Source organism: Fusarium venenatum, assembly GCF_020744135.1.
Source record: "Fusarium venenatum strain MPI-CAGE-CH-0201 chromosome Unknown EDB82scaffold_4, whole genome shotgun sequence".
Classification (NCBI taxonomy): Eukaryota; Fungi; Ascomycota; class Sordariomycetes; order Hypocreales; family Nectriaceae; genus Fusarium; species Fusarium venenatum.
The window spans coordinates 5,881,565-5,894,611 of record NW_027072132.1 but is presented as its reverse complement, the minus strand read 5'-3'; the positions used below and the strand labels follow the sequence as shown (position 1 = coordinate 5,894,611).

At 47.3% G+C, this 13,047-nt stretch overlaps 6 protein-coding genes across 6 annotated transcripts; 4 read left to right on the top strand and 2 right to left on the bottom strand.

The window, feature by feature from the left end:
* Positions 1-195: 195 nt before the first annotated feature.
* EDB82DRAFT_345573 (heme-containing dehydratase protein) lies at positions 196-1,513 on the top strand. The gene has a single exon (XM_025725147.2). The coding sequence runs from the start codon at positions 321-323 to the stop codon at positions 1,407-1,409; it is 1,089 nt and encodes a 362-aa protein (XP_025593774.1). The 5' UTR covers positions 196-320; the 3' UTR covers positions 1,410-1,513.
* A 290-nt stretch (positions 1,514-1,803) lies between these two features.
* On the bottom strand, positions 1,804-2,878 carry EDB82DRAFT_345579 (uncharacterized protein). Its single transcript, XM_025725146.2, has one exon. It carries the CDS (start codon positions 2,739-2,741, stop codon positions 1,821-1,823), a length of 921 nt encoding a protein of 306 aa, XP_025593773.1. The 5' UTR covers positions 2,742-2,878; the 3' UTR covers positions 1,804-1,820.
* Positions 2,879-4,424: 1,546 nt separating this feature from the next.
* Positions 4,425-5,863, top strand: EDB82DRAFT_516980 (uncharacterized protein). The gene is made up of 4 exons (XM_025725144.2): positions 4,425-4,677; positions 4,727-5,011; positions 5,065-5,391; positions 5,452-5,863. The coding sequence occupies exons 1-4, from the start codon at positions 4,597-4,599 to the stop codon at positions 5,725-5,727; spliced, it is 969 nt and encodes a 322-aa protein (XP_025593772.1). The 5' UTR covers positions 4,425-4,596; the 3' UTR covers positions 5,728-5,863.
* A 1,323-nt stretch (positions 5,864-7,186) lies between these two features.
* Positions 7,187-8,370, top strand: EDB82DRAFT_345345 (uncharacterized protein). Its single transcript, XM_025725143.2, has one exon. The coding sequence runs from the start codon at positions 7,422-7,424 to the stop codon at positions 8,115-8,117; it is 696 nt and encodes a 231-aa protein (XP_025593771.1). The 5' UTR covers positions 7,187-7,421; the 3' UTR covers positions 8,118-8,370.
* Positions 8,328-10,652, top strand: EDB82DRAFT_516974 (heterokaryon incompatibility protein-domain-containing protein). The gene has a single exon (XM_025725142.2). It carries the CDS (start codon positions 8,462-8,464, stop codon positions 10,277-10,279), a length of 1,818 nt encoding a protein of 605 aa, XP_025593770.1. The 5' UTR covers positions 8,328-8,461; the 3' UTR covers positions 10,280-10,652.
* Positions 10,653-11,494: 842 nt separating this feature from the next.
* On the bottom strand, positions 11,495-12,539 carry EDB82DRAFT_345349 (uncharacterized protein). The gene is made up of 4 exons (XM_025725141.2): positions 12,215-12,539; positions 12,049-12,116; positions 11,953-11,995; positions 11,495-11,902 (listed from the first exon to the last, which is right to left on the bottom strand). Exons 1-4 carry the CDS (start codon positions 12,375-12,377, stop codon positions 11,787-11,789), a joined length of 390 nt encoding a protein of 129 aa, XP_025593769.1. The 5' UTR covers positions 12,378-12,539; the 3' UTR covers positions 11,495-11,786.
* Positions 12,540-13,047: the final 508 nt, after the last annotated feature.

Genomic DNA, 13,047 nt, shown 5'->3' with positions numbered 1-13,047 from the left:
AGTTATGTCAGCTGATTCTGATATAAAGTGGCAGGTAAGCCGAGATGCACTATCCGTGGCTTGGCCCATGGATTTTTGAAGCAATAAGCATCACCATATGGAATCATGCTCAAAAACGTGATTCCTCATTCTGGTTGGTATCGGCAGATTTAACGAGCTGAATAATGCGTGATGTCGATTCCAAACAATGACGCCCCCTATCAAATGACATGAGACCTACCCCAACCCCTCACCACGGCCGACCTCAACCGCCAACTTCCTCCATAGACAATACAACACATGTCTTGCGATAGCATCGTCGGACCAACCAAAATACTACCATGTCCTGTCCTGCACGTGTTCATCCACTACGCAAACCCAAAAACCACCGCGTTCCAGTCCCACGATGGCATCTAAACCTTCCTGATAATGTCACACATGTTGGCACCGCGTACATCGGAGTCCAGAAACACTCCGATACCCCGGGAGCTGGCGATGCTCGAGATGAAGCCATTGCAACAATCCAGTCATGGCTAAAAGGAAATTCTGGCCCTTTGGCGTACGAGATATTTACTGTTGTTGATGGACATGATGTACAGGAAACAACTATATGGGTCTGCTATTGGGATGACAAGACAGCATACGAGAAGAGTCTTGGCGAGCTTTCACTCCAATCAATTTACTCACGTTTGGCAAGTCCAGACCGCTCCTCAGTCGGTATCTGGCGAGAAGCTTTTGTCACAGAATATCCCAGGCTTGAGACGAATTACTCTGGTCTCGACTATCTCCCCGGTCTCGCAAAACTCCCCGGTGCAACATTCCCAGAACACACTCTGTCAGCATATTGGGGTGCTGCCCGAGACAGAATACCTAATTCTGCGTACGATCTCTTCCCTCCTTCGTCAGATCATACACCCCCATCCACGGCACCCAGAGGTCTAGGCCAGTACCTCATCGGCACAAACGCCGAGAACGTAGCGCACATCCGATCAGGTCAATTCTGGGAAAACTGCGGCCAAGAAGAAGCCGACTCGTATAACACAAAGCTCGAACCCACGCTCCGATCTGGACTCGAGTATCTGTGGGAGAATTCTTCAGAAACAGGAACTCTTGGGTTGCGTTACCTCCAAAACCAAGGCCTTTCCTCACCCGAGAGTGTTTCCAGAAAAGAATCGTGCGGCGCGGGTTTCTTTACCAATCTTGAAGCTCTCGAGACATGGGCGAAGAGTCACAAATCTCACCTTGCTATATATCGTGGTGCACTCACACATTACAAGACTTTTGGAGAGGACAGGAAGTTCAGAACGTGGCACGAAGTTTCGGTGTTAAAAGAGGGAGACGCAAGGTTTGAGTACATGAACTGTGTACCCAAGACAGGCGTGATTTCGAGCCTGAATCTCAAGGTGGAGAATGTGGAGAGAGTGCCTTAAGGTATATATCTATTGATAAGGACTTTTTGGGGCCAGTCTGCCTTGATATATTGATCCAACTCTATATGCCTTTGATAAGGAGTGGTCGAGTGGTATCCGTCCTAAAACCTATAATACCTACAAACTCTCTAAACTCCGAACCTAAAATCTCCTTCACCCATTCGACTGCTCCTTATCTTTTGCAATTTTGAGGTTTAAAACTGTTACATGTGTTCCTCCGTGAAAATGCCCCCGTGTCTGAAAGATGTCAAGAACTGTTACCTGTTCGCCATTCTTAGTTTTCCTCCTTTTCGAAAGTCACTGATTCGCGATGCAATATCATTTCCACTTTTTGATCACCACTGCCATATTGTGATTACTTCAACATATTATTACTGAAGAAAAAAGAATGCAAAGAAAACTATTATACACCTACTCGACCTTTCCAGTCGGGACATCGCTCTTGACATATTCCTCAAAACTAGTCGGTTTCAACTGTGACCTCAACCAGGGTAGATCTGCACCATACGCCCTCTCGCCAATAAATCCAAACATGGTGTTCATATCCTTGCTCAACCAGATCAAGAGGCGAGCCAAGAGGCTGTATGTAACTGGAACGCCCTTTCCGGCGTGTTTGATAAAGATTTTATCAACGTCATCAAAACTGAGCTCCTCGCTGGCAATGCTGAGAGCTTCATTGCGAATACCACGCTTGTCCGGTTGAAGAAGACCCTCAACAGCCCATCTGCCGATATCCTTGGTCACGGTGACCTGCATCTTCTTTCCCTTCATGTTCACCTTCCAGCCCGTCATGCAAAGTGCGCCTGGGAAACCCCACCAGGCATTATCGGCGAACCAGGTGGGACGGATGATAGTGTAGTCCATCTTATTGTTGGAGCATACACTTATAAGGTGCTTTTCGATGAGAAACTTGTCGGAAAAGGTCTTGCAGTATGAGGGGTCCTTGTCACTAAGCTCACGACCACCACGGTCAACAGAAGAGTAGACAAAGTAAGGAATACCGTTGCTAGCCGCAGCGTCGATAAGGCCTTTTGCGTCAGAGACTTCTGTCGGTCCATGGGCTTGGGCGAGATAGATTCCAGTCTTAGGGAGAATGGACCTGTCCAGCTGTTGGAGGATTGCTTTGGGGTTGTTCAGGTCTCCAGCGATGATGTTGATGCCTGGATACTTCTGTTCAAGCTTGGAAGCTCCTGAACCTGATGCTTCACGAGTAAGAGCGTATACTTGGTTTGGGTTGATTTTGATATCGGGATGGGAGAGGAGGGCATCTACTGTTGCACCGCCTTGACGACCTGTGGCACCAGCAACGAGAAAGCTTTGGAGAGCAGACATGATAGATTTTAAGTTGGTATGGCTGTGATGGTGATTGTGTGTATTTGGAGTGTTTGATGGACAAGTTATGTCACAGGCAGCTGTCTTGGTTATATACTCTTTTTCGTATACACGACTCTTCTACATCGTATATATCTAAGTAATGATTTCTCTCTAATAAATTATGTCATAACGTTGCATTGAATCTGATAGTCGCCCTTTCTGTAATGCATATTATTCGTAATTGAACCCTTTCAAACCCTGTCATGTCTGATCTGAGCATGTCATGTAAGCCTAATCCCTTGAGGGTCCCCGCGCGGTTACTACAATTGGGTTGGACACAAGTGGATCTCCCGCGCGCGCGATTTTAGTCTGATAGCAAAAAGAACCATGATCTTAACAATATCCCTTGGAAATACAGTTAGATCTTGTTGATGCTTAAGTATCCCAAATCTTGAAATTCCCCGCCGCACTTCAAGGTCCTCCTACAGGGAACTGAAGTCCAAATGCCAATTTAGAATCCGAGTAATCAGAGTCCGAGCAATATCAGTACAATTGTCTTACCTTACATGTACGGCACAGTGGCAGCAATTTACCGCGCGCAGACCCTTGGCTTGGCTTGAGTTCATTCACTTGAGTAAACTGGCATTTGTCAGGTTCATTGACGTAATTGTTGAAGAACATATTCATGATGATTATCATGAACATAAGAAACATGAGACACATTTTCTATTGGACTGCAGGCAGTGTTTTTCCATAGTTCTCGCTATGTTATCTTGCTAGTCCAGAAAATCCATGACAACTTCCCATAGAGGCATCTTGTCACCGTGAGCTAGACCCAATCACTTCTACCCGGCAACCTCTGGTCAAATCAGCATCCCCTCTATTCCTTCCTACTCGTGCTTTCTCTGCTCTGTCTTAGGATGGATGAATGCTCTAATTGTTTTCAGTAGTCAATCCCAGGGTTGTCTGCCCGCAACTTGATGTACAGTTTATTCATGGTATGCTCCAAAAGCTCTTGCAGGGGGTATCTAATTTCAAAATATTTCATGCTTCGGTGCAAGACCACTGTCCGAATGCCGTCCAACTTGACAATCGAAGCTTCGAGGCGTCCATTATCGCGGCGACTGAAAACAATCATTACTCTAGTCTTGTGAGGGTAGAGTACTTTCAGGTTGGCCAATATCTTTATCAGTGTTGGTAGTAAATTTTAACGTTTTGGAACTCTCGATCAGCTCTTTTATGGGCGGAGTGGTCTTCAATTCGCTATCGGAGACATCCATGGCGATGTGGCTCGAGAGTTGATAGGGCTGAAGAGAGGTAAAGATAGGATCATTCTGATGATAATTCATAGAGCTCACACGGGAGAAATAAAGATAATTTATACCAGACTCTCAGAGTGTTTGCTGATTACCGACCTATATTTTCATCATGCATGATGGATGAGTTGAATCATGGATTTTCTGTGCTGTCTTGATAATTTGCTATGTTACGAGACAAATCAAAGGCAACCAAACAACTATATGGTCTAGTATTAGCTACAACAGAAATCATACCAAGAACACACCAAGAACAAGCAGTTGTGTATTCGTAGTTGCTGGTTGTCGCCCAAGAATTCTATTGGCTCATCACGGATAGTGGAGTCAATCATGATCACCGATATATCGGCGGAGCAAATCCCAACCAAGACTTACAAAGCGACAACTTCAATGATAAACTATACAACAAATCAATAATTTGTAAGAAAATATCGGAGATTATCAAATCATACTTCAGAATGAGTATATATAACCTTCAATCATGGTCTTCAACCAACATCATCACAATCTCAAAACAACATCATCTCAACAATCTTCACCTCCACTAGAACATCATCATGAATATCACTATTGTCGGCGCAAACGGAGAGGTTGGCTTGTCCACCATTGCAGCCCTTACGGCATCCTCTACCAAATTTGTGATTTTACTCCATCGTTGCTCTTACTCCGACGTTAACATCTTGGTAGAATTTGACCGCGATTGTTCGACCTGCTTCCATCAACAAGCCCGAGATCGAACATATCAAAAAGCAAGGCATTTCGGTCGTACCCATCAACCTTGAAAACAGCCATGATGAGCTTGTCAAGACTCTCACTGGCCAAGACGTCGTCATCAGCGGTCTGGTCCCATTCTCACCTGCTCCCGAGATTGCTCTGGCAAACGCTGCCAAGGAAGCTGGAGTGAAGCGTTTCGTCCCCAGCAGTTTTGGTCCAAGCTGTCCTCCTGCTGGTGTCATGATTCTTAGAGAATTCGTAAGTATACTGCAGAGTAGTCCGATTTACATGACTCTTCTGACACACCGCAGAAAGAAATCGTCATCAGCCACGTCAAGAAGATTTACCTGCCCTACACTGTTATCGACGTTGGCTTGTGGTACCAGGTGTCTCTCCCAGCTCTTCCATCTGGCAAGATTGACTACGCCCTTAAGTTTCCCACCACGGTAATGGCCGAGGATGGTTCTCATGCTACTGCTATCACGGATCTCCGAGACATTGGAAAATACGTGGCCAAGATCATCACCGATGAGCGTACTCTGAACAAGTATGTGTTTGCCTACAATGAGGTGTGGTCGCAGGAGCAAATCCATAGCCATCTGGAGAAAGTGAGCGAAGAGACGATTCCGCGCAACAAGGTGAGTCTATGATACCCTCAAGAATACATCAGGACAAGAGAAAATACTGACAGGAATCAGGTGACAACAAAGGAGATTGAAACTACCATCGCCACAGCCCAGGCCGCATATGATCAAAGTGACAAGTCTTTGCCTTTCCTCTTTGGACTTGTCCTTCCTCAGTACCTCAACTGCGAGTGGTTCCGTCAGGATAACCTCCCAGAGCATGCCAAGTATCTGGGGTACCTCAGCACCAAGGATCTCTATCCTGACTTTGAAGCTGTCAAGTATGTAGACTATGTGGGTGAGGTGATTGAGGGCAAGGGAAAGTCCATCTATGCCAACCGCGAGTTTTGAGATGGAAACTGCAGATGATGTCTCCTTATTCGTCGATTCATGATTAGTCGGGTAGTCCATAGTTAGGAAAACAATCACAAAATCAGCCACCAATATCGATTGTCCATCAGCTCTAGTCCCTTGCAGGAGGTGGGTAAGCTCCAACACCTTGTATCAGCCACGACAAATCAAAAGCGCCAGAGGCAAATAACGTCGGCTTCTGCGACAAGCCACCAAAAAGGAAATATTTAATTACAGCTTACGAGCTTTGCATAAGGAGATTATATTTGTCTAAGACAAATTCACAATGCGATTGTTCAAAGCGGGAGAGCACAGAGACATTCACAGACACGCATTAAGCAAGGGAATCGGGATTGCCGTATTGAATCAGAAATGAACTGATGAAAGGGTAAAGCACAAACATAAACAGCTCATCTCACCTCAGCAACCCCTGCCCCTTGCATATTTCTTCTTAGCGGCACAGTTAGGTGGAAGCTTAAGTAGATGATGGAGGAGATAAGACGTGCTAACAGAGTAACAGGCCAAGAGAACCAACGACTGAAAGAAAACAAGAAAAAGATAACTAGATAGAAAAGAGATGCCACTAAAAGATGACCCGGCTGTATATCATTGGTTAGAGTACTGCACATGCAGGAAAAGTGTGTGTGACTGCACCGCATTAGCCTGATGCCAACTGCAGGGGCCGTTGACGGTCATTGGATTTTGTCGTTTACGCTAAAAAGAGACAAGAAGGGAAAAAGGTCAAAAAAATGGCAGATTCTCAGGCAAAGTTCCCCGGAGCAGCCAAATATGGAGTACCTAACTCTTGAAACTCCACTGTAGCTAAGTTTACAGTTCACTAAAGTTGTTATGGTTATCCGGCTAACTCGGCCCCATCCCCATCCTCCACTTTGTCTTCGAATCGGATCATCACTGTCAGTTGTTTATTGTTAATAGATGCATGTTGACTCTTCATTCGTTGCCGTTACAATTGTAACCCTCTATACAGAGTTTACACCAAGATTGAGTGCAGATGGAAACAAAAAGACCCTGTCTTGCCTGCCCGTTGATAGCCTAAAACTCTCTTTCGTCTCTCCAATTAACCAACGTCTCACTGCTTCTTTACTACCCCAGACCTTTTTCTCTTATCAAATGAGGCCCTTTTACCCGCCACTCCAAGATCCGATCACACTACTAGACACAAACCCTGGCACCCCTGGTCAGTCCTTGAACCTCGTATTTTGAGACCAGGATTAAACAAACCCACCTCAGCCCAACGATTCTAGTGCAGGTACAAGAAACAACTTTCAATCATGTCATGATTGGATCAAAGACGCATTTTACGGCGCAGAAAGAGGGAAAATTGCCTCGTTTAGCCCGTCCTGTCTAGCTTTTCCTTGAAATGCCATGCAAGTTCTTGGGTTAGACCAGTCTAAACTAGTTTTCCCCTTCTCCGTTGGATTGGAATGTCTATCAGTCACCCCAGGTCAGTTCAGTTCGGTTCAGCTTGACTCGATCTGTCTGTCAGAAACCTGAGTCTTTCCGAGATAAATACATCCTCTTCCCTCTCTTGTTTTCCTCTTCTTTCTCCTCCTCATCAACTACACTCGCTACAGTCGTTATCACTCTCGCTTCTGCTCTACTCTGCACTTCACTCGTTAAAAGTCAGATCAACTCCAAAACAAACCCCCCTCAAAAAAAAAACATTCATCAAAATGTCTTTCTTCAAGGCTGCTGCTGCTGCTGGCCTCCTCATCGGAGCTGCCAATGCCTCTCCTCACTACGCCGCCTACGGTAACGGTACTCAGTACACCACCGAGGTCGTGACCGCCATCACCACCTACTGCCCGGCTCCCACCACTCTCACCTACGGTGATAAGACTTACACCGTCACCAAGGAGACCACCCTCACCATCACCGACTGCCCCTGCACCATCAGCCACCCTCTCAAGCCCACAAAGCCTATCATCCCCGTCCCTCCTCCTGTCTACACAACTGAGGTTCTCACTGCCATCACCACCTACTGCCCTGAGCCTACCACTCTTACTCACGGCAACAAGACCTACACCGTTACTGAGCCCACCACCCTCACCATCACCGACTGCCCTTGCACAGTCACCAAGCCTCAGACTGAGCACTACCCTCAGCCCACCCCTGGCAAGCCCGGACACCCCGGCAAGCCTGAGGTTCCCGCTCCTCACCCCACTGCTCCCGCTCCCGGAAAGCCTGAGTACCCCCAGCCCGGCCACCCCGAGGCTCCTCAGACCACCGGCCCCGTCCCCGTCCCCGTCAACCCTACCGGCGACTACTCTCCTCCTGAGGGTACCAGCCCTGCCGTCGTCACTGCTGCTGCCGGCCGCATCGCCCCTGCTGGTCTCCTGGCCTTCATTGGCGCCATTGCTTTCTTCTAAGCTATTCTACCACATGCTTGTCACGGATATCTATTTTTGGATGTGATATAAGTTGACATAAAAAGCGTTGGGACATTTTTAATGATTAATTCACACATGATACGATGGATGGACTACGATTGGAAGGAAGCGTTGGGTATATAATTCATTTCTATTTTGCACATAGATCTCACGATAGAGGTGCATAAATCTTAATACTACAAAGTTCATCTGGACTTGGTTATTTGAATTCTTTGCTGTGTTCTACAATAAAGTGTCGTTTATCGTGAAATGTTATGTTGACTGTTTGACGCGCAAGCAACCAATACACCGCTCATCTCCACTTCCTTCTAACATCATTCAGCATGCGATTGTTAAATGTCTCAACTCTCTCCCTACAAGAATTCATTGGTCGAATCCCTCCATATGCAATTCTCAGTCACACATGGGGAGAACAAGAAGTCCTATTCAGCGACATTGGCACTTCGGCAGCCGCCTCAAAACAAGGCTATGCCAAACTCACCGGTTGCTGTAGGAAAGCAGCTCAAGATGGCTTCGATTGGGTCTGGATAGATACGTGTTGTATCGACAAGTCTAGCAGCGCTGAGCTTACCGAAGCCATCAACTCCATGTTCGCCTGGTACCAGAGGGCGACTGTGTGCTACGCCTACTTACAGGATGTCACCGATAATAGCCTCACGTTGGCCTTCCCAGTTGTCGAGTTTTACAAAAGCAGGTGGTTCACCAGAGGATGGACACTGCAAGAGCTGATTGCGCCGCAAACTGTTGAGCTCTGTTCCAAGGAATGGAATGTCATGGGCACAAAGAGGAGCCTCGCTTCAGGTATAGGAAGTGTCACGGGAATCCCCATCTCAGTTTTGCGCGGAGCGAATCCGTCTACCTATAACGTCGCCGAGCGAATGTCATGGGCATCGGCTAGAACCACAACCAGAGAAGAAGATTTGGCCTACTGCCTTCTGGGCCTGTTCAACGTCAACATGCCTTTGCTCTATGGAGAGGGACCAAAGTCATTTCTTCGACTCCAGGAGCAGATCCTCAAACAGGAAGAAGACTATAGCATCTTTGCGTGGACGTTACAGCAAGACAATGGTCCGGTCAGCCATTATGTTCGCGCCACTGGCTTCCTGGCTTGGTCCCCTGCGCAGTTTTCCAAATCTGCTACGACGAGGACGAGTATCCCATTGCGAGGACAAAGGCCACAAAACTCGGTGAGCCATATGTCTGGTGAACCTTCCAGAGAGGCTCCTGGAAACGAGGCGCCAATATACCAGGCCCTTCAACAGAAAGACTACGAGCGCATGTTTCGGAGCTTTGACAGTATCAAGGCCATGAGAACAGCACCTAACCCTCCCGAACTCACAAGTCGCGGTCTGCGTGTCAGCCTTCCCATCATGACGCCCACGAACCACTCCCTGCCAGCTCCGTCTCTTGCATGGCTCTTTTACGAGGTCCAAGATCTTCTCGTATGCGTGTTTGTTGACCAGAATCAGGAGACGCTGGCCCAGGTTCACTGCAGGGCAGAGTCAACATGCCTCGTCGGCGTGCCAAAATCACTCCTGAGCCGCTTTGAGTCGACCGAGCTGTTCATCCATCCAAGTGGCTATTTTGCAGATAGCAATAGTGGGTACTCACCGACGTCTCTTTTCTTATCCAAAAGAGTAAAACTATTATTGAAGATGCAATCAACTGAGAAGTATTCTCTTCGTGTCGTCCTGGCGTATCCCGACGACGAGTGGATGAAGCGAGACACGTCAATGCACGACTCTTTATTTAGAGTCTTGTGGGTTTGCTGCACACAAGGTTCGCAATCTTCACTTTTCAGGATCGATTTCACGATATCGAGTGACAACGCTTCGTGTTCTATCCGCGAGCTACCTGACTCACAAACTAGTAACAAGATGGACGAGGCTCGCAAAAGTGCCCTTCTCCGTGCATGTGCGCAGTACAAAAAGTCCTTTCTGGCTCATGCGGATCGGTCTGTGAAGAGATCCGTCCGGTCACCCGGGGCTGTCTTCTCGGCTACTTTGAATCGGAAGCCTACGGCTAAAGACAACCTTCTGGTTTATGAGATGAAGGTTGACGCTTGGGACATGACCAAGTGTCCGAGCTGGGTTCAGTTGAGTCTTATGCAAGACCAGAAAGAAGTCGACGATGGATTGTAGGATTACAGTAGTTTTCTTTGGCCTGAAGAGTTGGGTTTTGCTGACTTGGAAGAGCAGAATAATAAGCTAAATAGCATATAAGCTTTCATAGAGGATGACTGGACATAACACTCAGTCTAGATCAACACAGTCGTCTTCAAGCGAGTCACCCGTATCTTGATTGATCACAAAAGTGTTTTCCAGAACAATGTACCTCATGGCTAGGATAATAAGGTACTCGACAACTCGTCCCCCAACATACCTAAATAAGCAGCCAAAAAATACAAAAAGAGAAGACATACAACACCGGGGATTCGCTGGTCGTCACCGACCCAACTACTAATCCAGCGCTTCGCAGTTTATCTATGGGAGAGCGGACGGGATCCCGAGTTCTCTACGAGCTATGGTCGTATGTACTAGATGCCACTGGAAATTGAATTTATATATTGAGGATTATCCTTGAATCCTGACAATTAACAACCGGGAGATACGATGGCGCGGCCGAGATACACTGTAGAAACGATAGGAGATCAGAGTCTTCGGTTTCATTCGGGCCTCCATCTCTGATGCAAATGCTCTTTTGAATCGTGGCGGTATCACTTAGCAATAGAGCACTAGCCGGTCCGAATGCCATATGCCACACTGTTGATTAGTCGGCCGATGAAACGTTGCGGTTGTCGTCTGAGGAGAACGTTGTCTTTTAACTGAGATTGCCCAAGTATATGGAATGTGTCATTACTGCAAGACGTCAGTTTGTCGTGATAGATTATAGACCTAAAGCGGAATTGTTTTTTGGCCATGGTTGACATCAAGGTTCCCGATCGGCCCCGTCGCCCCATTTTGCTAGCTCCGGTCCGGCAAGTGATCGAATGAAGAGGAGACCGGCTCATCTGGGTCGTTGGTGATTGGTGCCAGCGGTAGAAGATCACCATCTCGGGTGTCATTTGACGTGCAGTCCAGGGAAGTCAAGTGATAATATGAATTGAGAGAGGCAATTAACAACAAACACTCATTCATCCTTAAACGCCATCATCCGCCAGAAAGTCAAATACAACAGCAATAAAATCTGTGCCAACAAAAAAAACCAAATTTTGCATAAAAACCCCCCTGAAATGAAATAAACCCCAGTGCCAGCGAATCCAGGCCTTGTCTTGTCTTGTCCCATCCAATTCCAAAAGACCGATCCCCCGTATGTGCCGGGTGCGAAGGTGATGAATGCTTTGCCATGTCTTGTGATACTCCGTCAAAGCCAAAGCCAAACCCCGAAAGTGAGGCTGTCAAGTCGAATGACCGGGGACCCTGTCCCAAATTACTCCATCAAACAATACCCATGCGTTGCACAGGCTGAAACAAGCGTGTGGTGGTCGTCTCGTCGCCTGGTGTGAAGAAAAGTGAGGAACCGTGGGAATCTTAACGCCGTGAGAAAAGTATAGTCGAATAGTGAAAGTCAATGTGCAATCGGGAATCTCGTGAGAAGGGAAATGTCTATCGTAGCCTGGTCCGAGTATACGGTGCAATGCAGGGCGATTTAATGCGGAAGCATGTTCTTTGACTCGTCGTCACTTAGAATGATCTCGTGCACAGGATCGCGGCGGTTCTCGAGGGGAACATAGTCGCAGTCGATATAAGACGGAAGGAAGATTTCTGCCATGTGTTAGTGCTTTAGACAGTGAGTCACGCTCGTCTCAACATACCAGGGTTCCAGGCAAAGCCTTGGCTCGAAGAAAGGTAAGAGATCTATAGAAGTCAGTCAGATCAGAATGTTGGAGTGTTTGAGTTCCGAAACTTACCAGTCGAGGAGTACCCTCAGGGTCGCCGATGTTAATGACAGTGCATTCTTGCTTAGAGAGGGAAGAACCTACAGCAAGGTCGAATTAGTATAAAGGAAAGGTCATGATAAGGCAGTCGCCTTGCAGAACAAGGTCATGTCGTGCAGGAAATCAGGCTTCAACATACTCAGAAGACTTGGGCGGCGGTTATGAAGGGCCTTGACCTTCCCGGCTGACGGCGGGGACGATGAGGGTGAGGTACCAAACGGGCTATTGGTTGAAGAGCCGGTGCCCTTGTGGAATGAGCGGGTGGCTGAGGGGCCAGCGGGAATGGCAATAGAAGACGACATTATTGTGACTGATGTTGAGTTGGTTTGCTAGAGCTCCCAAGATGAAACGAGGGGTACTGGCTGGTATTGGCGGTATTGGCGTGTGACGGGCGTCGGTGGTAAAGTCTTGGACGGCGGGCGATGAGAAGAGCAGATGACTGTGTCGAGGGGTAGAATGACGCAACAGAGAAGTTGGGCGTGGAAAGTATAAAGGACGTTAAGAGAGGCAGAAGATCGAGTTTATGGGAAGACAAATGCACAAGGGGGGAAGTGAGTAGGGGGGAAAAAGAAGTTGAGTTTGTTCAAGGTTCAACAAGTCAGGTAGAAGAACGTTGGTATGTGGTTTCATACAGTCCAGTGTGACTGAACTGACTCCTCGGCCGCCGACCAGTGAATCACTGCCGCATCATCCCGTGAATGAGCGACCTGATCCGACCCAGATAAGCCACAGTACAACAAGGTACTTGGTCTTAGTTGAAACTGTGCATGGAAATACATGCCCACAGTGTAGACAAAGAACATGACAAAACACCAGACACTTTATCGTGAGTTTCAAGTTAATACTATGTGATTTAGCATCTTCTATCCTGTAGGACCCTACGTGTCGTCCATGTCGTCTGCATAATCATCGCGGGGCTGTCTTATCGGTTCCATCTCACGAACAGCATCTGACTACGGATACCTCACCGCA

Bases quoted from the DNA above. Each gene is read 5' to 3' on its own strand.
- EDB82DRAFT_345573 (XM_025725147.2), top strand. From the start codon at position 321: ATGTCCTGTCCTGCACGTGTTCATCCACTACGCAAACCCAAAAACCAC.
- EDB82DRAFT_345579 (XM_025725146.2), bottom strand. From the start codon at position 2,741: ATGTCTGCTCTCCAAAGCTTTCTCGTTGCTGGTGCCACAGGTCGTCAA.
- EDB82DRAFT_516980 (XM_025725144.2), top strand. From the start codon at position 4,597: ATGAATATCACTATTGTCGGCGCAAACGGAGAGGTTGGCTTGTCCACC. The intron at 4,678-4,726 runs GTGATTTTACTC...ACATCTTGGTAG, and splicing joins CGGCATCCTCTACCAAATTT to AATTTGACCGCGATTGTTCG. The intron at 5,392-5,451 runs GTGAGTCTATGA...GACAGGAATCAG, and splicing joins AGACGATTCCGCGCAACAAG to GTGACAACAAAGGAGATTGA.
- EDB82DRAFT_345345 (XM_025725143.2), top strand. From the start codon at position 7,422: ATGTCTTTCTTCAAGGCTGCTGCTGCTGCTGGCCTCCTCATCGGAGCT.
- EDB82DRAFT_516974 (XM_025725142.2), top strand. From the start codon at position 8,462: ATGCGATTGTTAAATGTCTCAACTCTCTCCCTACAAGAATTCATTGGT.
- EDB82DRAFT_345349 (XM_025725141.2), bottom strand. From the start codon at position 12,377: ATGTCGTCTTCTATTGCCATTCCCGCTGGCCCCTCAGCCACCCGCTCA. The intron at 11,996-12,048 runs GTAAGTTTCGGA...TGACTTCTATAG, and splicing joins CTGAGGGTACTCCTCGACTG to ATCTCTTACCTTTCTTCGAG. The intron at 11,903-11,952 runs GTATGTTGAGAC...AACACATGGCAG, and splicing joins AGGCTTTGCCTGGAACCCTG to AAATCTTCCTTCCGTCTTAT.